Source organism: Dreissena polymorpha, chromosome 2, assembly GCF_020536995.1.
Source record: "Dreissena polymorpha isolate Duluth1 chromosome 2, UMN_Dpol_1.0, whole genome shotgun sequence".
Lineage (NCBI taxonomy): Eukaryota > Metazoa > Mollusca > Bivalvia > Myida > Dreissenidae > Dreissena > Dreissena polymorpha.
Window position 1 is genome coordinate 45,291,854 of NC_068356.1, and position 25,899 is coordinate 45,317,752.

The 25,899-nt window shown below is 36.9% G+C and overlaps 1 protein-coding gene across 3 annotated transcripts in view; it reads left to right on the forward strand.

The window, feature by feature from the left end:
• Positions 1 to 25,899, forward strand: part of LOC127866890 (serine/threonine-protein kinase SMG1-like) — a 156,080-nt gene that overhangs the window by 1,159 nt on the left and 129,022 nt on the right. For all 3 annotated transcript variants that reach the window (XR_008043150.1, XR_008043151.1, XM_052407729.1), the window contains exons 2-16: positions 4,482 to 4,618; positions 6,683 to 6,741; positions 6,927 to 7,004; positions 7,457 to 7,538; positions 9,010 to 9,054; positions 9,632 to 9,757; positions 17,923 to 18,093; positions 18,492 to 18,659; positions 19,449 to 19,521; positions 20,488 to 20,639; positions 21,043 to 21,144; positions 21,891 to 22,160; positions 23,130 to 23,260; positions 23,515 to 23,676; positions 24,463 to 24,669. Coding sequence is in view for 1 of the 3 variants with exons in the window: in XM_052407729.1 (XP_052263689.1) it covers positions 4,482 to 4,618; positions 6,683 to 6,741; positions 6,927 to 7,004; positions 7,457 to 7,538; positions 9,010 to 9,054; positions 9,632 to 9,757; positions 17,923 to 18,093; positions 18,492 to 18,659; positions 19,449 to 19,521; positions 20,488 to 20,639; positions 21,043 to 21,144; positions 21,891 to 22,160; positions 23,130 to 23,260; positions 23,515 to 23,676; positions 24,463 to 24,669 (1,963 nt within the window). In the remaining 2 variants the exon portion in view is untranslated. The remainder of the gene's footprint in view (positions 1 to 4,481; positions 4,619 to 6,682; positions 6,742 to 6,926; positions 7,005 to 7,456; positions 7,539 to 9,009; positions 9,055 to 9,631; positions 9,758 to 17,922; positions 18,094 to 18,491; positions 18,660 to 19,448; positions 19,522 to 20,487; positions 20,640 to 21,042; positions 21,145 to 21,890; positions 22,161 to 23,129; positions 23,261 to 23,514; positions 23,677 to 24,462; positions 24,670 to 25,899) is intronic.

Consider the following 25,899-nt stretch of genomic DNA (forward strand, 5'->3'; position numbering starts at 1 on the left):
ATGCGGGATTGACAGCGCTGCAAACGCAAGTGAAGAGAGTTGCGGGAATGTTCTCTAATGTTAATAATCATATTTTGTTTTCTTCTTATATACACAGATTAAACAGAATTGTGAATTGTCAGGCGCTGTATTGGGGTAGTGTCAAACTGTCATGAATAACAACACGTTGTTTTTATTACGATAACACAAGACAAGATGGGTACCACTTCTACTGTTTGTTGCGATGTTTTTTTAAGCATGTATCCATGTGCAGTTTGTTACTTGTGAATTGTCGCGGCTTAATTGGAGTAGGGTCAAACTGTCATGCATAGCACCTCGTTGTTTTTAGCTTAATTGGAGTAGGGTCAAACTGTCATGCATAGCACCTCGTTTTTTTTTATTACAATTACACCCAATTACACAAGACAGGATGGGTATCACTTATTGGACTGTTTGTTGCGATTTTGGTATATTGCACATTCGGATTATCCCGCTATATTGGAACTAAACATTGAATGTAAAAGACTCATTAATGACGTAGAGTTAATTTTACAAAACAATTGTTTTGTAAACCGTTTCAAACAAATACAAAAATAAACACATTTTCAACATTAATTTCATAATAAAACAACTATCGATAGCAATAAGCGACCACTATCTTGAAGACCACCATGGTGTGAATGCCTGATGAAATCAATAATTAGCCGATAAATCGCTGATAAGGTGTCATAAACAACACTGGTACACACGATAAGTAGAATCGGATTGTTAATTGGGGGCAATAAAGGGATTAGCGGTGGTAAGTGTTAGCGAAACAGAGCTTGAATAGCGAATTTTATTGGGAACCTATAGACCTTACATCGTTTTTTACGAATGTCGGGACAAATCATCTCATGGCGGGACGGCGGGACAAAGGGCCCAAAAGCGGGACTGTCCCGCCGAGATCGGGACGTATGGCATGTATGACCTCTACTCGAACCTCACCTCTTTTTGAACCCTTAATTTGTAAATATTTCATATGCATGCGCGCACACGCACGTCGTCACCGTTTTTTGTGTATAAGAAGTTTACATCTACTTGCACATAGCGGCAAATCAATGAAAATAAGTAAAAAACCAGTAGAATAAGTAGATTAATCATAAAACACATAAAAATCAAGTATTCCTTAATGCTTTTTACATATGCAGGGCTATAGATAACTAGCGTACTTGCATTATTACTCAATTAAAATAACCAAAAACGTAATTAAATTCAAAATGAAGCGTACAAAACGCAAATACAAATTTAATAATGCAATTCCAGTAAAAAACCTTGCGTCACAAAACGCAGTTGTTACGAACAACAGTGTATATTTTAGACTGGTTAGTTTCTGTACAATAATGTACTGCATAGTTTATATGCAGTTCTATGAGGAAAAGAAGGCAGTCTTTCCAGCGATTATCAATCTTTGGGGTAGTATGTAATTATTTGTAGACCCGTCTGATTTCTACTTTCATTTAGAGCTGCAACGATTCGATCTGATTCATCGAAAATCGATTCGAAATGCTTTGATTCGATTGCGATACCAAACGTACCAAACTGGATTCGATTCTTTAACATATATACATATATATACATAGATACGTAAAGCACGCTGTATTCTGACTATTGATACAGGAAGATGAAGGTTTTATCTTTACCTGTAATTACGAAGTGCGCGATTGGTTGCTTATTACTTTAGTCATCCAATCAATAAGCGCATTACGGTCTACTTTCGGAAAAGGCGTCCAAATGGCTGAACAAGTTGTTGCCAACAAATTGAAATTATCAGATTCGCCTTAAAAGCTAAAATCAAAAGTGTGGCAGTATTTTGGGTTTCGGGATGGTAGCCCTACCGATAAAGCAAAGTTTTAACTGTGCTTCACGGATCTGGCGTACGCTAAGTCCGGCTGAACCACTAATCCAATGCAACATGTCACAGAGCTCCAGATAAGGTTTTGTGAAATTCTTAAATTACCACCAGATTTTCAAAAAGAATTCTTAGCTCTGAAATTTTATTCTTAACGTTACTACTAAGTTTTGGAAAATAATTCTTATTTTTTCTAAATGACCTAAAAATAAATAATAATGGTTATTTTCATGCAAAAAAAAATCAAAATAAACATACTAGCAACTTTATTTATACGAGTTCAACAGTGTCTTTTCAGTATTATACAATTTTATTTTTCCAATACCTTCATATGCCCTTACTGTGTTTAGATTGCATGCCTTAGATGAATTTTTAGTTTTTTTTTACATATTTCACATTTAAAACAGGTCTCCCCTTCAATCTTTTCAACGATTAGCCACGGGACTTGTCCCTTCCACTCGTTCAATGTTTTTTTTTGTGTTTAAGTTTGGACCCGTCGTGTGGCGTTTTTGTTTAGCTTTTCCAACTGTGTCGGCAACTGAACATACAACATTGTATAAGAACTTTTCTATAATGTCTTTCTAAACATTTAACTTCGGCTCACTTTGCGTACAATATGTTAAAAGCGTGTTTTTGGACGCTTTGCAGTTTTTTAGAACGCTCTCTCTGGGCGCCGCCATTGTTTTTTGACAGATAGACTGTATACACCGCTTTTATTGGAAAAAAATGCGCTTTGTTAAACAAACCTGATAACCATTCTATATAAGCACCGCAAAGATCTTTAATACGCGAAAAGAAATCAATAAAAATCGATACGAACCGATGTAAAAATAATATTCGTTACTTGATTTTGTAATTCTTTATGGTACGACAAGATTTTAAAATAAATACTTAACTGACTTGAAAATAATCTGAATTACAAAAATACGACCCTTATCTGGAGATCTGTGTCAAACGCAAACATAACGTTGATTTAGCAAGACTAAGAGGTCGCACAAGTGCAACTACTGAAGTCGCGAGCCAGAAAAGTAGTTCTATTTCTGTTGGAATTTTGTTAAGTTTATTAGAGAATGTGATTTGTCCTACAGGTAACAGGTAATGCTGTCATGGCACAATGGTAGACATGCTTATAGCGGTTTTGGGTAAAAGTATAATAGTGATAGTACTATCATTCAACTGATTCCAGATATGTTCTTATGATTATTTATTTATTTTTTATATTATTGTGTAATCAACACAATCTTCTAGTCAGAAGTTTTTATATTAAAATTCCTAATTTGCTTTTCTTTTTTATGTGTTTTATTGAAATCACATTCGAACAGAAATGTTAATTTTGAGGCATAAGAGTGAATATATGATAAAACTAGGTTTGAAGATGAATCGAATCGAAAAAATCGGTATCGGAGTGTCTGAAATCGAATCGAATCGAGCTGTTGGTGAATCGTTGCAGCTCTACTTTCATTGTCAAGGTATTCAACTCAAAGTGACCCGAAAATGTGGTGCATCGCTTTGAACAGCCATAACTTCATCAATTGTGCAGCGACTTTCACGAATTCGGTCTTATCAAACGCAAAAATGAATAACTTTGATCAGAAATTCAGTAATTGTTTGTTGTTATGTACAGGTATCTTTTTGAATTCCATTTGTATAAATAATATAGTAACCTTAGTAGATTTGTATTATGTTATATATGTCATTCCCTAAATTACCCAATTGAGTAAACAAACCGGGGGTGAAAAACCCAATAAAGCTCAAAAGTACGGGGTGAAAATTTTTTATAAAACTATTGAATTTACAAAAACCCTGTTGTTGTCAAAAACAGGGGGTGAATTACCCAATATATCCCAAAAGTTATCTATAGCCCTGCATTATCCATATGTAATGATTTTCATTAATTTGTTTAATAAATACATGGTCTTATTTTCGTTCTCAACTTTGCTTGACAATTTACAAAAATCGCCTGCTGTAACAAGTCACGTGACGATGCTCAAATCATGGGGCGAATCAATTTTTAATGATGTACACTGAAGGGTTCCAAAGCAGGTACTCGTTGTTTTGGCGGCAATGAAAGTTTAACATGATATGGTGGTGCTGGAAACTTGCAAAAAATCTGTTATCAAAAGAGGATTAACATAACAATTAAAGTTGCCAGACATGTAGAAACAAGTTATTTATGAAAAAGAATTCCTATTAATATGTTTCACTATTTTCAATCTTAATTGTCACTATATTTGACGTGTCAAAAATTAAGAGGTTCGAAAGATGGTTCGTCCATGATAAATCAAAAAGTCGAGATTGAACAGGAAAAGTGTATCTGGTGTAGTGCTCAAACCTTTATATCACTCCATATCACATGCTTAACCATCATAGATAACCTGATAACAGGCCATCAAAATAAGCTGTTACCTCCTGTCCTTCTCCCCTAGCTGCTATCCCCCCTCCCAAAACCCTCAAAATTGTCATTTTGTCATGCATAAAGAATAAACACAAAAACGTGAGTTGAAAAATTGCTGTTTTAGGCAGCAGAGTCTTTCATACATATCTATAGATCACCATATCTATTATAGATCTTCAAATCTGCTAACATATTTTTTTTTAAATTATATTGTAATAGATTCCAGCAAAAGTTACTCAGATGAACCAAGGCTGACAAAGCTTATCAAGAAACTTCAGCGGGAGACTGAAAGGGACAGAAGGCTGTATGTCGTTAAGCAAATTTTAGATTTCCTGCCTACCCCTGATGGAAAAAAGGTAGCTGTATGATCCTGTAATAATCGTTGCATTTCATTCAAAAGATTAAGAAAGTAAATGCCTTAAAATGCTAGATTTAAGCCATGGAACTCTCAAGTTTTATTTTAAATTCATAAAACCAATATATTCTATGAAAGAAAATAAATGAAAATTTAGAAAAAATCAATAGCCAGCTGGACTGGAGCCAGTGTCCTTTGGATAAAAAGGTTTTGCGGTAATCCTTCGGCAATCTGAATATTATTTAACTGCATGCATTTTTATACTTCATATAAGTGATCCATGTGTGGACATTGTTTTGCATTTGTAATACTTAAAAATTATATCAATTTCAAATGATGATGGTTCATAAACACAGCTGTATTTTTATAACAAGGCTATGTTTTAAATGTTACATAGCCCCCTCCCTGATTTACTTTGTCCTGACCTTTTTTGAATCTGTTACAAAATGAAAAATATTTTAATTGTGACAATATGTGCACAAGTCTCTTAAGACTTAGATCTGTGTGTGCTGAGAAATGTAGTGAGATTCCAAAATCTCAAACTACTTAACTCCAAAAAATAAACAAATTTTCAAACATTAACTCCACAATGGTTATTGAACGTTTTATATGACTGTCAAACACTAAATAACCAGCTAGGTTGCGTCAGACAAGTTGGCCATATGACTAAAGGCCACTGATCTAATGTTCACTATGTTTGTATGGTTTTCACAAATCGAAACTGTTTTAATGCATTTTGAGTCGCTTTCCTTGGAGTTCCATCCATACACAAGGTTTCTCAATTTTAAAACCGGTAAATTCTTTGATAGCTGCTTGAAAGAGATTTCACGAGACATTGAAAGTTAGGTACATAATTAGCATGTGCAACATTTCATTATACATTAAACATTACGCATTTTTAACCAGGTTTTCCGAAGGAAAAAACTGGTTATTAGATTGGCAAATGTCGGTGGGCTGGCGGGCGGGCGGGCGGAACAAGCTTGTCCGGGCCATAACTATGTTGTTCATTGTGAGATTTTAAAATCATGTGACACATTTGTTCACCATTATGGGACTGTGAGTCGCGCGAAAGAATTTCGTCAATATCTCCAAGGTCAAGGTCACACTTTGAGTTCAAAGGTAAAAAATGGCCATAAATGAGCATGTCTGGGCCATAACTATGTCAATCATTGTGAGATTTTATAATCATTTGACACGTTTGTTAACCATCATTGGACGGTGTGTCGTGCGAAAGAATTACATCAATATCTCCAAGGTCAAGGTCACAATTTGAGTTGAAAACCTGGTTTTGTGACAGTTTTGTCCCTTGTTATGAATTATATTCTCATAAGGTTGTTTTAGATATTAAATGCATTAATAAAACAAAAAATTGCTTCAAAAATAAGTCTTCTTAAACAATTGGCACATAAATGCATACATTGCACCAAGACATTTTCCCAAAAAAGAATAGTGGCTCTTGAAATGATGTCATTGCGCAAATGGGATGTGCACACGTAATGCAAAAATTGGGAAATGAAATTTACTTTAATCTGGTCCAGGAAAACAAGGCTAATACGGCTGATCACGGATGACTCCGCCTAAATTGGTGTTTTACTAAAAAGAGACTTCCTTTTATCGAAAATTACCATAAAAGCAGAAAAGTTCAATGCTTTTTACTCTGTGCAAACTGCACAGACAAATATGGGACGACAATACATTGAATCCCATTGTCATAGAGTAAAACTCATCTTAATATGTATCTTTAAGCAGGGTTTCTAATGGCATTAGTTTTTTCTTTTTCTAAATTTACCATTAATCATAGAATTTACTACCGAACCTTAAGAAAAAAAGACTATATATGAGGACTTGTAGCTAAATGGAAAATTTTTGAGGTAAAAAATAGTAATTGTAGCCATCGGCTAAATTGGGGATTTAGTGAGAATGTTCTCAATGGCCCTATAAATAAACTGATCTCTAGATGCTACAACTTGGCAATATAAGTGAGAAACATTTTATTGTTTATGTCAAAGTCATGTCATGTTTTGTAATTGAAATCTAATTAACATAATTAAATCTAACTTTTCAGGCATTGCTGAGAAATGGCGATGAACATCTGGATAGTTTGAAAGATTTTTTCTTTGAAAGGTAATAATAGGCAGTATAAGAGTTCTCATGGATGTTAGAGAAAAAGGAAAAACGTTTGGCATGGTTTCCTTTAATTCAAAGTTTCATTTGTTTGTATGTAAAAAAAAAACAGTTATGCTGTTATTGTTGTTAAAATTCCTTATTATTACGATGCACCGTAGTTTAAAATATATGTATGATTTCAGGGGCTACAAGGATGTGAAGTCAGAGGTCGTGAAGTGTATTGGATATATTGGGGCTGTGCTCAACCATGATCCACAGAGGTGAAGGCATGCCTGTCTTATCAAACATTGCTAATTTAAATCTCCACTCAATTTACACGAAATGATCGTTATATGAAAACTTATTTATATGTGCAGCACTTATTTTCCTGATGGGTTTTTCTTTTGTTGAAAGATTATTAGAAAATTAGAGTAATACTTAGAATGCAAAAAAAGTAGAAAATATAAATTATTTCTTTTAAAGAGTTTGAAACTGCCAATTAACTTATTCAACTTATAAAGATGCTGATGATGCTTGCATGCAGTCCTCAAAAGTAACATGCCATCAGTCCTGATTAGCCTGTGTAGACTTCTCATGCTTATTTAGGATGACACTTTTGGCACATGCGTAAGCCCACATTGTCCCAGAACACAGCTCTTATACAACTGTAATTCTGCCTAAGCCTGTTTCATAATTGCCTATTGCCATTGCCTATATGTACCGCTGTTTACAGGTATTTCAACTGGATGTTTAGCCAGCTATCGGCAGTGGAGGAGGATGAGATCAGAATCTACTTCCTGCAGGCTCTGAAAGAGGTATGCTGCAGTCACTTGGCCGTGCTATGTACTTAATGAATAATAAATAAATGATAAGTATGTTGTTTAAATGAGCTTTAACATTTTGGTGAGAAGGTGATATGCAGAGGATATTTTTAGCTCGGCGTTTTCGGAGAAAACCTGAGGTATTGTCATAGCCAGCTCGTCGTCCGCCGTCCGCGTCGTGCTAAAACCTTAATATTTTGTTAAGGTTTTGAACATTAGCTCTAAAATCAAATTGCTTCCACCTACAACTTTGAAACTTCATATGTAGATGCAACTTGATGAGTTCTACACACCACACCCATTTTTGGGTCACTAGGTCAAAGGTCAAGGTCACTGTGACTAAAAAAATAATCTGACAAGCTTTCATTTATTCAAAACTGCACCCGTAGCCAAGCGTGGCACCCGTTATGCAGAACTCTTGTTTGCTTTTGACATGACACAGCGAATTATTTCCTCAGTAAAGTAAGAATATACTGTAAATCCAATATAACGCCCACCGTTATAACGCTGAATCCAATATAACGTGGGTGGGTCTTGGCTCTCATTTTTTCTCCAATCTTCCATTTCGGTTTCAAGCATTTTATGGAAATTTAAATATGGCGCCCGTTGTGCTGATTGCATTATTGCTATCATTGATTAGAGGCTAACAATTACCCATTGTCCCATAATGCACTGTACTCTTTACACTTCTGAAAATGGTGTGAATTTGTGTTTTGAAATTCTTAAACACATTTATCGTCATAAATGGCCAGAATGTTGTTTTTTTTAATTTTGATTGATTTTGTTATTATATTGTATAAATATTTTCCATCAAAAGTGGCCACATTCAAAAAAGTGTTAATTGAGTAAAGGGTTAATAGGCAGGTAAATCGAGTTGAAGCGACAGCGGAAGCGCTGAAAGTGGAGGAATATAGAATTGACGTTTTCCGTCCACAAGTTTGTCAGTCTGTCTGTCAGTCCGTCTTTAACACAATTTTGTAAGGGCTATACCTCAGAAACTTTGTAAGATATCAACATGAATCTTCATGGTCGTATAGATATCAATTATTAGAGGTACCATGCAGAAGAACCATAACCCTACACTTTGTTATTTAAAAGTTATTGCCCATTGTTTTTTGTTTGTCTAACTTTTCAGGGCTATATATCAGATACCATACAAGATTTCAGCATGAAACTTTATGGGTGTATTGATATCAATGAGTTGAGTAGCAATGCATAAAAGCAATAATCCTACACTTGATTTTTTGTTTTTGAGGAGTATACCGTATATAAAGAGATTTGCAACCATCTACAAACAAAGTGTATTTGGTGCGGGCTATGTATTCAACAAATTTGCTTGTTTTTTATAGTGGCCAAGTGGAAGATTATTTTAATAAATAGTGATTTAATGTTATGTAGCACTCAAAAAATGTATATTTAGTACATGTTTATACAAGGGTGCTCTATTGGTATCTCTCAATTTCAGACAATCAGGCAAATTGACAGACAGTTGATTGCGAACTCTGTAGAGGTGAGTTTTGATTTGCTTATAGATTGGCTAAACAAATGATCTTCTGAATAAAGTTTGTGAAGTAAATATTTTGCTTTGTATTCCTGATGACTTTGTTGAACTGTTTTAATACGTATGCAAGCTGAGAATGTGGTGGATCTTGGTATTATGTAAAAATACTAGGTTTTCTATTATCATTAATCCATGTTATTGCATTTTTGTCTAATATTGTAATTGAAATAAGTTGACATGCACCATTGCACAAAGTACAGTGTGACAAAAATGTGTGATGGAGAAAAACAAGGAATTTCAAACGGAGCAAAAATGATTAAAATCATTGTAATGTATAAAGTATCTTATAATTTAACTATAAATGTCAGGGAAAAGCACTTTCTGATGAAGGAAAAACACATGTAAGTTTGTCAACTATACTTATCATGCAATTCTGCTTAAATGTTAAGGTCATTGAGATGTGCCGAAGGCATGAATCAGTCACACCAGTTAACAGTCAAGGGTATATTTCATTGTGGAAAGTTTAAGACTAAAATTGAAAAGAACATTATGATTACATACAATAAGATAAATGTGTTTGTTGCAGGACGTGCTGAACACCCTACAGAGTCACCTGGAGTGTGCAGACACACCTGAGCTGCTGGTGGCCGTGGTGGACGTTATACTGGAGGTGACCAGGGGATTCCCAGAGGTCTTCCAGTACTACTTCAGGGTATGTAGAGGGGGCCTTGTAGTGAGACCCGCTATGGAAAAATGGGGCTTAATGCATGTGCGTAAAGTGTTGTCCCAGATTAGCCTTTGCAGATCGTACAGGCTAATCAGGGATAACCCTTTCTGCATATACTGGATTTTTGTTTTGAAGAGACCTTTTGTAACATAAAATTCCATAAAAGCAGAAAGTGTAGTCCCAAATTAGACTGTTCTAACTTGACAGGATAATCTGAGATGAGGCTTTACCAGTGCTCACACTGGCCTTCAGAAAATAATAGCCATGGTTTTTTCCTTAAAAAAAATAAAAGCCAAGACAGATGCGGACTTTTCCGCAAAATGGTACTGAAGGAAAAAAGAAAAAAACAATTAATCTAATTTTATGTTTTATCAAATGTATATCTATTGGATTTGAGTTATAATATATACTTAAAAACAAGCATAATATCAGTGTCATTTTCTTATAAAATATTATCATGGCTTTACTATAAAGAATACAATCAAGGTTGTGGGTGTGTCTTAACAAACCAGACATCAGCTACATTTACATACATTTATACAAAAAGATACATACTTTTATTATGCCCTCCTTCGAAGAAGAGGGGGTATATTGTTTTGCACATGTCTGTCGGTTGGTCCGTTGGTCTGTCGGTCGGTCAGTCCACCAACAGGTGGTTTCCGGATGATAACTCAAGAACGCTTAGGCCTAGGATCATGAAACTTCATAGGTACATTGATCATGACTGGCAGATTACCTCTATTGATTATCAGGTCACTAGGTCAAAGGTCAAGGTCACAGTGACTCCAAATAGTAAAATGGTTTCCGGATGATAACTCAAGAATGCTTAGGCCTAGGATCATGAAACTTCATATGTACATTGATCATGACTGGCAGATGACCCCTATTGATTTTCTGGTCACTAGGTCAAAGGTCAAGGTCACAGTGACTCCAAAAAGTAAAATGATTTCCAGATGATAACTCAAGAATGCTTATGCCTAGGATCATGAAACTTAATAGGTACATTGATAATGACTGGCAGATGACCCCTATTGATTTTCAGGTCACTAGTTCAAAGGTCAAGGTCACAGTGACTCCAAATAGTAAAATGATATCCAGATGATAACTCAAGAATGCTTATGCCTAGGATCATGAAACTTCATAGGTACATTGATCATTACTAGCAGATGACCCCTATTAATTCTATTTCGTCTAAAGAATTTCTGTCGTTCTTAAATGAGATATGTTGTGCATGCGCAAAGCAGTTTTTGTTGCGAGCGCTTCCGACGAAGCAGGTAAAAATTGTGAGTGTAAAATTCGATCGTAGATCGAAAAATACGTAATAAATACTAAAAACACTATTGCAGACGGAGTTTGCACATATTAATTTACATATAAACGCCGATAAACGTACAAAATAGTGCATTTTGTGACAAATAAACATACAAAATCGTATCAACACGTGGTGTTGAAAATACAAAATGGCCGACGCCATGACAAAATTGGCTGTGGAGGCACAGCCTGGAGAGAAATGTGACAAAAAGGCGAAAGGAAAGCAACCTGTTAAAAAACAAGTGGACAAAGCAAATGAGTCTAACTCTTCCGAAGTTCAGGTTTTAGAAATTTTGATGACATTGCAAGGTACTTTAGAGAGACAATCCTCAAAGTTGAACGAGTTCAACGAGAGATTAAATAACATGGAACAGACTCAACAGTACGAGGAATACTGTGATGAATATGAAATGGATTGTGAGGATCAATCATATATGATGGTAACGGAGGGTGACGGCCCTTCTGGATCAGAAAATGTCACTACAAAAAGATCGAATTCAGGCGATCCTGATCGTAACAATAATAATACCACTTCTGAAAGTCAGTTTGAGACAATGTCAAAACGATTCAAAGCGCATGAGGAATGCTCAGTCAATGTGGATGGAGTTCTTGCTCAAAACATAAATGAACTTTTCGTTGAAGGCATCGATGATGGCCGATACATGGAATTGACTAAGGACGAGATAAATGCCCGCCCTGAAAATTGTCATGGGCTTGTTGTGGTGAAGTTGAATCAAATGATATGGGATGCAATATCCCCTATGGCTAGAACACGAGACAAGAAAATGCAAAATATTGAAACGTCCGTGATAAAATCAGCTGTGATCCTCACAAAAGTAGTCAACAAATTAGCAAGCATCGAAAAGGAAAGAAATGACAAATTTGGCACAATAATTGACGAGTGTAATGACTCACTGGCTTTACTTGGACACGCTAACAGACAGATAAATTTGACACGGAAAGATTTTTTGAGGCTTGAACTGAATGCTGAGTACAGTCACCTGTGTAATCACAGTAGACCTGTGACATCATATCTATTTGGTGACGATGTCTCTAAATCTGCCAGAGAATTGGAAGATTCAGCAAAAATCACCAACAAAATGTTTACATCTGGTAGACCATACAGAGGTGGATTTATGCGCAGAAGAGCCGGACGTGTTCCACGTTACGGTTTTAGAGGTGGCAGAGGACGTGCTTCCCGTGGAAGAGGTCAATTTTACTTTGACACGCAAACAAGCGCAGAGTCAAAAAACTTCACTCCCAGGGGGTCATCCAGGGGAGTAGCCAGGCAATGATCAATGTAAGTACATGTGTTATTGCTGGTAGATTAAAAAATTATGTTTCAGAATGGCGTAAATTGACTGATGACCCACAGATTATTGATATTGTTGAAAATTGCCATTTTGATATTAAAACAGAAATGTTATCAGAATTGTTCCATCAGAACTATCAATACAAATTTAATGAAAGAGAAAATCCTGCTGTCAACAATGAAATAAATAAATTGCTCCATCTAGGGGTTTTGAAAAAAGTTGAGCCAGAAAATGGCAAAATTTTATCACCAATTTTTCTACGACCCAAGAAAAATGACGAATATAGAATGATATTGAATTTAAAGAAATTAAATAAGCACATTCCATATAAACATTTTAAAATGGATACCTTTGAAAAGGCTTTGACCTTGATAAATCCTGGTACTTTTATGGCATCAGTTGATTTGCGTCATGCATATTATTCAGTGACAATTGCTGAGGAACAGCAAAAATACTTTTGTTTCCAATGGAACAACAATATATATCAATATACATGTCTTCCCAATGGCATATCGGAAGGCCCTAGATTGTTCACAAAACTTCTTAAACCAGTATATGCTCAATTACGCAACATGGGACATGTAAACTCAGGATTCATAGATGATAGCTTACTATGTGGTGATACACAAGATGAGTGTAAGAAAAATGTATCAGATACTGTTAATCTTATGTCAAAGGTGGGTTTCATAATAAATGAAGAAAAATCTGTGTTTGAGCCATCTACAAAGATTGTTTTCTTAGGTAATATCATTGATTCATTATCAATGACTGTTACATTGACAGAGGAAAGACACAATAATATTATAAAAGCATGTAAAGAATTGGTATGTCTTTCACAAACAACTATTAGACAAGTTGCAAAAGTCATTGGATTAATGGTTGCCAGTTTTTCAGCTGTTGAATATGGCAAGTTGCATTATAGAAGCTTAGAAAAAGCCAAAATACTATCACTGAAACGAAACCAGGGAAATTACAATGCTTTAATGTTCATATCAGAGTGTATGAAACATGATATAATGTGGTGGATACAGGAATTACATAAACAAAAACGAACAATCTTAAGAAAAAATTCAGATATAAGGCTCTATACTGATGCATCTCTAGAAGGCTGGGGTGCAGTTTGCGAAGGTGTACATATTGGTGGTAGATGGTCAGACACAGAAAGGCAATTTCACATAAACAGCCTGGAGTTAAAAGCAATCCTGTTCGGTTTGAAGTCGTTTACGATCCAATTTAAAGATAAAAGTGTTCAAGTTTTTTCTGATAATTCCACAGCAGTAAGCTACATCACCAATATGGGTGGTATTAAATCTGAAGAATGCAATTTAATAGCTGTTCAAATTTGGAATTGGTGTATAGAAAACAACATATGGTTAACATGTTCCCATATTGCAGGGTCATTAAATTGTGAAGCAGACATAGCTTCCAGAAGTTTTAATGATAAATTGGAATGGAAATTACATTCCAAAATTTTTGCAAATATATGTAATATATGGGGAAAACCAGACATTGACCTGTTCGCAACCAGGTTAAATGCTCAAACATCCTGTTACTGTTCCTGGAAACCTGACCCAGAAGCACAATTCATAGATGCATTTTCTTGTAATTGGAACACATGGAATTGTGTTTATTTATTCCCTCCTTTCAGTTTGTTAGGAAGATGCATCCAGAAAGTCAGACAGGATCAGGCAACAGGCATTGTGATCGCACCGTTATGGCCAACTCAGACGTGGTTCCCACGGTTGATGGAAATTTTGGTGGATATATCAATTATAATCCTAAAACGGCACAAGTTACTTCAACTTCCATATCAAGACAAGGAACATACACTGTGGAAAAAACTCAAGCTGATTGTATGCAAAGTGTCCGGGAAAGTTTTAGAAAACAAGGTATTTCAGAACAGTCTACCAACATACTTATGTGTTCCTGGAAAAGAGGAACAAAGAAACAGTACCAGGTATTCATATCAAGATGGTTTTGCTACTGTAGTGAAAGGCAAATCAATAAATTTTCTCCAAATGTGGCACAAGTGATTGAATTTCTAACTGAACAGTTTAACAATGGACTTGGTTATGACAGTTTAAATACAGCCAGAGGTGCATTGTCTTCTCTTGGTATTAATTATGAGGGATTCAGGATCGGATCACATCCTCTTATAATACGATACATGAAAGGAATTTTCACATTGAAGCCACCTAAACCAAAATATACAGCTATATGGGATGTTCAACCTGTGCTTAAATATTTGAGAAAACTTTCACCAGTAAAACACTTAAAATTAAAGGACTTAACTATGAAGCTTGCAATGCTTGTTGCCTTAACGAATGCTGCACGAGTTCAGTCGTTGCATTTTTTAACTGTTGAAAATATAAAGAAGTTAAGAAATGAATTTGTTGTTCAGTTCTCTAGTTCGTTGAAACAAAACAGGCCTAACTATAATGTTTCATTTATGACTTTAAAGGCCTACCCTCCAGATAGGAGACTATGTGTATTTACCGTTTTAAAAGAGTATTTGTGTCGCACAAGAAGTGCAAGAAACGCCAATGGTTGTAAACAGTTGTTTATTAGTTATGTTAAGCCTTACGATGCAGTCAGTAAGGACACCATATCACGATGGATTCGAGCTATCATGACGAGAGCTGGAATCGATGTTCAGGAATTCGGAGCTCATAGTGTAAGGAGTGCAGCAGTGTCTACAGCTCATGCAAATCATGTACCAATATCAACAATTCTTGACAAAGCAGGGTGGTCAAATGAAAGAACTTTTGCAAAGTTCTATTGTAAGAAGATACAAAGCACAGATAAATTTCAAGATGGTGTCTTGGGATAAAGAATGCTGATTAATAGGAAACAAGGTATGCCGTTGTTTATCACATTATTGCTTTGAAATCTCATTTAAGAACGACAGAAATTCTTTAGACGAAATAGAATTTAAAAATTAAACGAGACTTACCTTGGTTAAGTTGACGTTTAATTTCAATTCTATGAGTTATAGAATTGATGGAGGGCTTAAATCCACCCACCCTCCCTGCAAACTAACTTCAAGGAAGTTTCAAATATGAAAATTTGACGATATTGTTCAATACATTACTTTCATTTTTAACTGGTAATATATTATAATAATGTGAGAAACATCGGGTTTTGGAAACTGCTTTGCGCATGCGCAACATATCTCATTTAAGCCCTCCATCAATTCTATAACTCATAGAATTGAAATTAAACGTCAACTTAACCAAGGTAAGTCTCGTTTAATTTTTAAATTTTCAGGTCACTAGGTTAAAGGTCAAGGTCACAGTGACTCGAAACAGTAAAATGGTTTTCTGATGATAACTCAAGAATAATTAGGCCTAGGATCATGAAACTTCATTCAGGTACATTGGTCATGACTGGCAGAAGAACCCGATTGATTTTTAGGTCACTAGGTCAAAGGTCTAGGTCACAGTGACAAAAAACGTATTCACACAATGGCTGCCACTACAACTGACAGCCCATATAGGGGGCATGCATGTTTTACAAACAGCCCTTGTTAAAATACTATTTATAAAGTAAGAAAACTGCTCTTTCAAATTGTTCAATTTTTAGCTCATCTATTTTTTGAAAAAAAAAAATGAGCTATTGTCATCACCTTGGCGTCGGCGTTGGCGTCGGCGTCCGGTTAAGTTTTGCGTTTAGGTCCACTTTCCTCACTTTTCTCAGAAAGTATCAATGCTATTGCATTCAAACTTGGTACACTTACTAACTATCATGAGGGGAATGGGCAGGCAAAGTTAGATAACTCTGGCATGCATTTTGACAGAATTATGTGCCCTTTTTATACTTAGAAAATTGAAAATTTTGGTTAAGTTTTGCGTTTAGGTCCACTTTTCTCAGAAAGTATCAATGCTATGGCATTCAAACTTTGTACACTTACTAACTATCATGAGGGGACTGGGCAGGCAAAGTTAGATAACTCTGGCGTGCATTTTGACAGAATTATGTGCCCTTTTTATAATAGAAAATTGAAAATTTGGTTAAGTTTTGTGTTTAGGTCCACTTTATTCCTACAGTAACAAAGCTATTGCTTTCATACTTGCATCACTTATTAACTATCATAAGGGGACTGTGCAGGCAAAGTAATGTAACTCTGACTGGCATTTTGACAGAATTATGTGCCCTTTTTATACCTAGAAAATTGAAAATTTGGTTAAGTTTTGTGTTTTGGTCCACTTTACCCCTAAAGTATCATAGATATTGCTTTCATACTTGGAACACTCGCAAACTATCATAAGGGTACAGTAAAAGGACAAGTTGCATAACTCTGGTTGTCATTTTTACGGGATTATGGCCCTTTTTTGACTTAGTAACTTTGAATATATGGTTAAATTTTGTGTTTCGATCCACTTTACTTCTTAAGTATCAAGGCTATTGCTTTCAAACTTCAAATACTTTCATGCTATCATGAGGTTACTGTACCTGGCAAGTTGAATTTTACCTTGACCTTTGAATGACCTTGACTCTCAAGGTCAAATTATTAAATTTTACTAAAATTGCCATAACTTCTTTATTTATGATTAGATTTGATTGATACTTTGACAAAACTACTCTTACCTGACATACCACAATAGACTCCACCCAAACCATCCCCTGTGCCCTCCCCCCCCCTCCCCCCGCCTATTTTTTTTTTTTTTTTTAAGATCATCTCACAAATGACCACCACACCCTCACACTATACCCCCCCCCCCCACCCCACCCCCCACCCCCAATTTTTTTTTTTAAACAGTTAAAAAACACAAATATTTATTTTATTAAAAATGAGAGTCCCTTAACCTTTCAAAAGAAAATAGATTAGCGGTCTGCACCCGCAAGGCGGTGCTCTTGTTTAAGTCTGTCTTGGTGCAAGTTCTGGTTTGTACAATACTAAATATTGTCAACCAGACCATCCGTAACACCTCATATGTATTTGTCATTCTATAAGAATGTTATAAAGAACGCGGAAAGTAAGTTAAAATCGACAAACCGTACGTATGTAAGTATTATGTTTTCAGATCAAAATGGATGAACACCAGCCAATGTTTTTTTGTCAACTTCAGGACCAATGTTTGGCCCATAACCAGTCGCAAACAGTTTTTTTTTGTCCAAGATGAATTCCTAAACTTCCCAACTGAAAGTTTCCATAAAATAAAATAAATAATTTTAGCAAAACACCAATAACTCAATTTAAGTCAAAACAATGGGAATTTTACTAATCCAAATGTCATGTTCCCTATCGCAAAATGTTGAAAAAAAACTCTGACCATGAGACAGGTATAACTTTTGCTAAGTTTGTAGGACACAGTTGACATCCTTGTGGGCTGGTACATTGATTTCAGTCAGTGTGATTGAGTGATTGAGGTTACGTCATCTGCCCTCATTTCGTTCAAGCAGTTCTGGGTGCATGTGCGTTAAGTGTCATCCCAGATAAGCCTGTGTGGACTGTACAGGCTAATCTGGGATGACACTACGTACATGCATTAAGACCCCTTTTCACAGAGAAAGGTTCATTTGTAGGACACAGTGGACATCCTGGTTGGCTGGCACATTGACTCCAGTCAGCGTGACCGAGTGATTGAGGTAACGTCAGAGGCCCTCATCTCGTTCCAACAGTTTTGGGTGCAGGACCAGGAGTTCACACGAGAACTTCTCGGACAGTTCCTGGAAGATATGGAGGCATATGCAGAGGTGAATATGCTCTGCAGTAACATTAAGTAACATTCAGTTTGGAAAAGTTTAATGGGTGAAAGCAGTAAAATCTGCAGTTTAACTTATTTGCCACAGTTTTATTTGTCTAGTCACCAAGTAGTTAGAGCTGTGCTACTCACCTTAATGTGGGCATCCATGTAATGCTCTTGTTATGGTAAATGTGCCACATCTCCATATAACTGTTTCTACTACAGGTCTTCAATGGAACCATCACACATGTGTTTGAAGGAATTGTTCGAGGTCACTGACCAAGTACTAAACTCTGACCTGCAGTTTTGCAGATTTATGCAATTTTTCTCATGACATGCCACACATGTATTTATTTAATGTTGAATGGTCAATTTTGTATTCACATTAAACTGTGTATTTCCACTCAGGACCTTAGAGTTCTTGTGAAAGATCAGCCTGGCAGCCTGGAACCATGCCCAGAGGAAATACTGAAGATTGGTTCCCTCTTGAAGGTCTTCACAACTGTAATGAAGAGCCTGGGAACGGAGTTTGATCCCAACCAGTCTGAGGAGCTCTCCTTTCCATATCTGCTGGAGGTTAGAAAAGTCACTGCCTGTTTTAAGTTGGGACGATGTTTTGTTTGCAAAACTTTAAACGATTTTGTATAAAATGCAGTATCATTCAAAGTCATATTTTTTTCAATGTCTTAATGAGAAATGAAAAATATTGGGCCCATAATGATATTTTCAATCCCATTCTTAGAATTAAGAATAAAGAATTTACGTAGAACGAAGAAAAATACATTCAGAGTATGAAATATGCAGGCTTCCACTTGCGATTTTGCGAATATGTCATTAAGAAAATGTTTCACATGACGAATGATGTAGAAGAAAATGATTTATTCAAAGTTTGACTAAAAATTAAATCAATTCTTGAATAATCCAATTTAAAGAATGTTCTTTATTCTTGAACTTTAATCTAATAATGGTTTAGTGAATACGGGCCATGAGCAGGGCAAAAAGAAAGAATTTATTCAAACATTACCAAATATACTTGGTTGCTTTGCTAGTAAGAATCATATTGAAGTGACACCATAAGCCAATGACATGCATTTTCTGAGACTGTCAATTTTATATAAACAGATCTGTCACATTTTTATTCATTCAAATGAATTGCTTTGGATTTTGTTTAAAAGAAAAAATTCATAAAAGCAGAAAGTGTCGACTCATCCATAAAAAGCCTGTGTGGACTGCACTGTCTAATCTGGGATGACATTTTACCCGCATGCATTTTTCCAAGTTTTCCAAGAAGGAGGCTGAAGTAATACAATCCTCATGAAACGTGCTTGCTGTTGATGACTAATATGGTGGTTGTTGTGTTTCTAGATGTTTGAGAAGACAGTGAGGACTATCGACAGCGCCGTGAAGTGTTCCTTCTCTGAGTACATCATCATTACAGGTGAAACCAACAGATAGAACCAATCTTTTGTATTGAATGTGCAAGCTTTTCACACTTAACAAATACTGATAAATATTTATATAGTAAGCTAAATTTGTACATGTTGTATCACTGGCTACCTTTGCATGCCTATTATGCAAGATGCATATGACCTTTGTCATGTAAAAATTGGTCTTTTGACAAATGCGGCCAGCATAGCTGGGAAGTCTGGTCAGTAGCTACCCTGCCAGCATAGCTGGGAAGTCTGGTCAGTTGCTACCCTGCCAGCATAGCTGGGAAGTCTGGTCAGTAGCTACCCTGCCTGGGAAGTCTGGTCAGTAGCTATCCTGCCTGGGAAGTCTGGTCAGTAGCTACCCTGCCAGATATTTGACAAATGCGGCCAGCATAGCTGGGAAGTCTGGTCAGTAGCTACCCTGCCAGATATTTGACAAATGTGGCCAGCATAGCTGGGAAGTCTGGTCAGTAGCTAAGCTGGGAAGTCTGGTCAGTAGCTACCCTGCCGTCAGTAGCTACCCTGCCAGCTAATAAGACCACAAAACCTTGTGGGAATTTATAGCTGACTGGGGAGTTTTAGAGCAGAAAGTGCATATGCACTGGCTGGTCTGGAGCTACGCTGGCTTCATATGGCTTACAAGTTACAACCCATTTTTGCATGACTTTGGTCATTTGATTATTTCTTAGGATCTCTCCTATGTCATCCCTAATCCAAAAGGGCTATACAGCAGCTACTGGGGGAACTTGTGTTTATCCTTGTCTTAAATGTGCTAATCAAATATCAGTTCTGATGATATCATAGTCTATGAAACAGTCATACTACTGATGCATTGAGAAAAGTTTTGTTTGTTCAATAGTTAAAACATCAGGTTTATTTAGGTTGAAATAATCATACATACCTAGATAACTTTTTCAAAGTTTTATATTGTTAATAATAAGGCTAAAACTACAACAAGACTTCCTGTTGTTCAGGTGACGAGTGTTTTGAGGTGATTCTGGTGCTGCTGCGTGGCGCAGTGCAGGATTGTCGGGATGTCCTACTAACCTACGTTACCACAGTAACCTTCCCCGCCCACCCGGTATCCAACAGATACATCTGTGCTGCTCTCAACCTCGTGTGCAAGGTCAGGGTCAGGGTTTTATCAAAGATATTATCTCAAGTGGAAGTCATAACTGTATTTGTAAAGAAAGAAATACCTTAATGATCAGAAGTAAAATACAGGACTTGAGGAAGATACCGTGTTAACAAATAGATATACTGCAGTATAGTGAGGATAGATGTACTTAAGTAAATTGATTATGTTTATATGTCCATATTTTTTATGGAATTCTTGTTTAAAGGAAGTTTCTTCCCTATGAAAATCCAGTCTTAGTGGAAAGTGTTGTCCCTCATTAGCCTGTTCAAAATGAAACACAGGCTAATCTGGGACGACCATTGTTGGCACATGCATCAAGTCCAGTTTTCCCAGAACAAGGTTCTAATAAACATCTCATACCAAACTCAAGTGAGCTCTATTGCTTTTACAGACAGTGGAGGTGTGTGGTGTACAGCTGCCTGTGTCCTGGCTGACCAGTGTACTCAAGACTGGCTCCCTGCTGAGGTCCAGCAAACTGCTCCACGACTCACAGGTATGTAACACTTGATATATGACACCTGTAACTGTGTCCTGGCTCACCAGTGTACTTAAGACTGGCTCCCTGCTGAGGTCCAGCAAACTGCTCCACGACTCACAGGTATGTAACACTTGATATATGACACCTGTAGCTGTGTCCTGGCTCACCAGCGTACTCAAGACTGGCTCCCTGCTGAGGTCCAGCAAACTGCTTCATGACTCACAGGTATGTAACACTTGATATATGACACCTGTAGCTGTGTCCTGGTTCACCAGTGTACTCAAGATTGGCTCCTTGCTGAGGTCAAGCAAACTGCTGCACGACTCACAGGTATATGATGTTTGAAAATAGGGTAGGTCAACTACACATATATCCATATCTTTTGTCGCTACCTGTGATTTTAAAGACTGCTTAAATGTCAATTCGATATAGCCTTTCCGAAAGGTAAGCTTTGATGTTTTAATCCATTGCGACGCTCACAAGCAAAGTGCTATATGCAACCATTACAAAACCAATAACTCACAGTCTGTTCAATTTTTATGCTGTTTGATGCTCACCAGTACCTTATTGTTAGAAATGAAGCCATTACAACTTGGATCTAAACTTGGATTTAGTAAAAAATCTCTTGAATTTAATTTTGATTTTCAAAGGAACTACAAACGGGTCAAAATGCATGCATGCATGTCTGAGTGGTTAAGAATAAATTAAGGCAGATTTCAGTACCTTCTTTAAAACCTTGTTTGATCTTCCTTTCCTCCAAGGTTCTTAAGGCCCTCATCCGGGTGTACAAAAGGCTACTCAGCCTGCGCAGCATCCCCCTGCTGGAAGAGACGTACCGACACCTGCTGGGAGACATTGAGGTGGCATTCAATATGCTGCTGGGGACCAGTGGGGACGAGGGGCTGGTCAGGCTGGTTACCAGCAACCCCTTCGAGGGCAAGACGTACAGCAGGATGGAGGCCGAGACTGTTTGTGTGTTCAGTCTGTGTGCACTGGGCGAGATTGGAAACACAAAGAATAACCTGATTGGGGTAGGTCACTGCCATGTGTGCACTGGGCGAGAATGGAAACACAAAGAACAACTTTATTGGGGTAGGTATCTACCCTGTGTGCCCTGGGCGAGAATGGGAACACAAAGAATAAGTTTATTGGGGTAGGTCACTACCCTGTGTGCCCTGGGCGAGAATGGGAACACAAAGAATAACTTTATTGGGATAGGTCACTACCCTGTGTGCACTCGAGGCTATCAGAAACACCGATAATAACCAGCTTGGGGTATGTTACTGACTCATGAGCGGACATGGATTAGGAAATCATAATGTTTTGAATAAAATCTGGAATTTGGTGTTTTATTGCCTTTTGCTGACATATACTTTATTTAGAATAAAAGTTTTCTTCAAAATTATATATACTTAGGTTCAACTAGTAGAGATGGATATGGAAAATGAACTTAATGTTGCAATTCTAATAAATGTATTTTTGGGGGGAAACCTTTAATTGGGAAATATTGGAAATCAGTTGGGAATGTATTTATTTCAGATAGGGGTTTGGCCAAATATTGGCCTGAAATTGACAAAAACAACAACACTGGCTGCCTTAATATACTCTGTTTAGAAATAAGTGTAAATGTTGGTCATAAAGTGGTAAACAGCTTCCCAACTTTAAAATCACCTGTAAATTATCAATGTTTGGGAAAGTCTATCAAGGTCTTCTTTGTCTACAAACATCTTAAAACAAAACATGTGCCTAACTCTGGGTAAACAGGGCTTTTTGCATGTGGATAAAGTGTAGTCCCACATTAGCCTGTGCAGTCTGCTCAGGCTAATCAGTTACGACACTTTCCTCATTAACTGGATTTGCGCTAAGAAGAGACTTCTTTTAAACAAAAAACCCATAGAAGTGTAAAGTGAGGACTGCACAGGCTAATTTAGGACAACACTCTGCACATGCATTAAACCCCTTTTCCCAGAGCGGCTGACATGTATGTGTGATGTTTTCAGATGTGGGCCCTGTCACCCAGCCTGTTTGACCTGTACAGTGAGAGGCTGGATGTGGTACGATCCTCCATTAGTGTCCAGTACCCCGCCCTACAGTACGCCATCCTGCAGGCTCTCTACTCACACTGTAACACGTGAGTATGGCATTGTGTCTTACCTCAGATTGGAAATCAGTTTCTTTTACACTTATAAGAATAGTTTAGATATGAAATTTAAAAATTAACCTAATATACCAGGATTTGAGGTTCATCTGAGCTCAAAAGCATAATCATAGGGGCTTTCTAAAAACCACAAGGGTCAGAGGTTTAATATTTGATGTGTAGCATCTTCAAGTGGTCTTTTCAAGTCATGCCCTTGAGATCAAAAATGGCCATTCTGCTGTTTGTAGTCATGGCAACTTCATCTCAACGAGCTCCCTGCTGACCCAGACCTCGCCCATGGAGGGCTCCCTGATGGCCAATGTAAGCCCTTCCACGAGCTCCAACTTCACGAGGCTGCTAAAGGTGCTGGCGGACCTACTCAGACACCCAAACACCTCCTTTGATAGCAAGTAAGACATTGGTACATAGCTTTTTACCGCTAAGAAGCAAAGTGAAAATGGCTATAAGCAGCCAGCATAAAACAAGACCAGCGTGTGAGATACGTGCAGGCTTTTCAGCTTTTATTCTGTTTGTTGCTCATCTGTATCTTAGGGCTGGTCAACAGCATGTAAGTTATTTGGGCTTAACCCCTGACCACTCAGGTACCCATTTTTAGGCATTTACAATATCAATAAAAATCTAAGAAAATTAAAGACCTTTTTTACTAGATTCAAGTTTTAAATGCTAAATTTACAACCCTAAGATTCTCATGAGGAGCAAACAGATGACACTTTAACAGCCTGCAAGTTACTTGCATGCTGTTCTGGTTTTGTTCTTGATGCATTTAGCCATTTTCACTTTCCTTCTGAGCGGAAAAAAGATTAAGACATGGGATTGGTTTTTAAACTTTTTTTTGGTAATTGAATTTTCTCTGGAATTGTTTAAAGGTTTTTCAATGAAAGTAACTTATTTAATATTTGAAAATCTCTGCTTCATGCTGGTAGTGTAGATCTACATTTTTGTCTTTAATGTAAAATATACAGGAGCATTTTAAACTGTGTAAACCAGTTAAATCCACGGGAAACAAATAAGCAGGATTTTTATTTCTTCAATATTCTTGCATTAGAAGACAAGGTTTGCAAGAAAGCTCATCTTAAATGAAATACAGTCGTTGCTTGTGGTCCTAGTACTGGAAAAATTTCCTCTTGTCAGTCAACTATTCTCTATGTATTCTACCCTGTCTCTCCCTGCCACAGGCTGCTGTCAGTGCGTTGGGTGACAGAACTTGTGTCTAGCCTGCGCTCCAGTCCCCAGGTGTACACAACACGCCAGTTTCTGACCCTTGTGCAGGCTCTCTACATCATGGGGTATGACTCAGAGGAGGAGGTGGCATCCAGCGTCCAGATCTGCCTCACCAACCTCTTCCAAAACCCGCGTACCTACCCCACCTACATCGTCAAGGGGTGAGTAACCCACACACATACATATGTATACTTTTATGCCCCCGGTAAGGTGGCATATAGCAGTTGAACTGTCAGTCCGACTGTCTGTCTGTCAGTCTGTGTGTTCGTCCGAAAACTTTAACATTGGCCATAACTTTTGCAATATTGAATATAGCAACTTGATATTTGGCATGCATGTGTATTTCATGGAGTTGCACATTTTGAGTGGTGAAAGGTCAAGGTCATCCTTCAAGGTCAAAGGTGAAAAAACAAAATCCAAGGGAAGTAACAAGCTTTAAAGGGAGATAATTTCTATTTATCATTTGGCAGGAACAGATCATTTTCACAAGGGAAGTCATATTTTTTAAAGGGATATAATCAAAAACACATTTTTAATTCAAAGCAGCGCAGTAGGGGGCATTGTGTTTCTGACAAACACATCTTTGTTTCCATTGAGAATGGGGCTTTTGAACACAATTTTGAACAGAAAAAAACACTGGTATTAATGTTTTTCCCAGGAGGGCAAAGGGGCATGGCGCATTACTTTCAAAAAGGGCATTTTAGCGCGCAGTTTAGGCAAAAAAGGGCAAAAACGTTACCTGAATACCTGAATACCTGAATTACGGGGCAACATGTAATCGCATCAGAAGCAGTTGTGGAAAAATAACATATAAACAAGCACATTTAATCGTAATTGATGTATTTAACTTACTATGATTTATATTAATATATTTACCTTGCAATGTTTATTTAAGTTCCATGCTGTTTCAATAAACTGTACAGCACGACAAACATAATAAAGCAATATATGCATATGAATCTGATTATACACAGATCCACTAACATATTAATGAAACCATGTTTGTCTTATCCCATTTTCTAACAATAATCTTGCCAGATATTTAAAATAACATTGCGAGTAAAATCAGTAAATTGATCGCTAACAATATGCAAACACTCGTTTCCGTGACATACATCCACCAAGTAGATTACAAATAAATAAATAATGTTGTTGCTATCTAAAACATGTTTATGCATTGTTGATTATCACAGACATTTCATTAATTCCTTCTTAATGTATAATCTCCATCGTTCATTCGATCGTTTACGACGTTATTTGCCATTTTTGCCGAGTCGCAATTTAATTCTGTATAGTCCATCATGTTGTTCAAATGTCAAATGATGTAAACGACAGGTGCGCATAGCAACGTTAAATTGTATACGCGATTCGCATTTTGTTAAATTAGAATA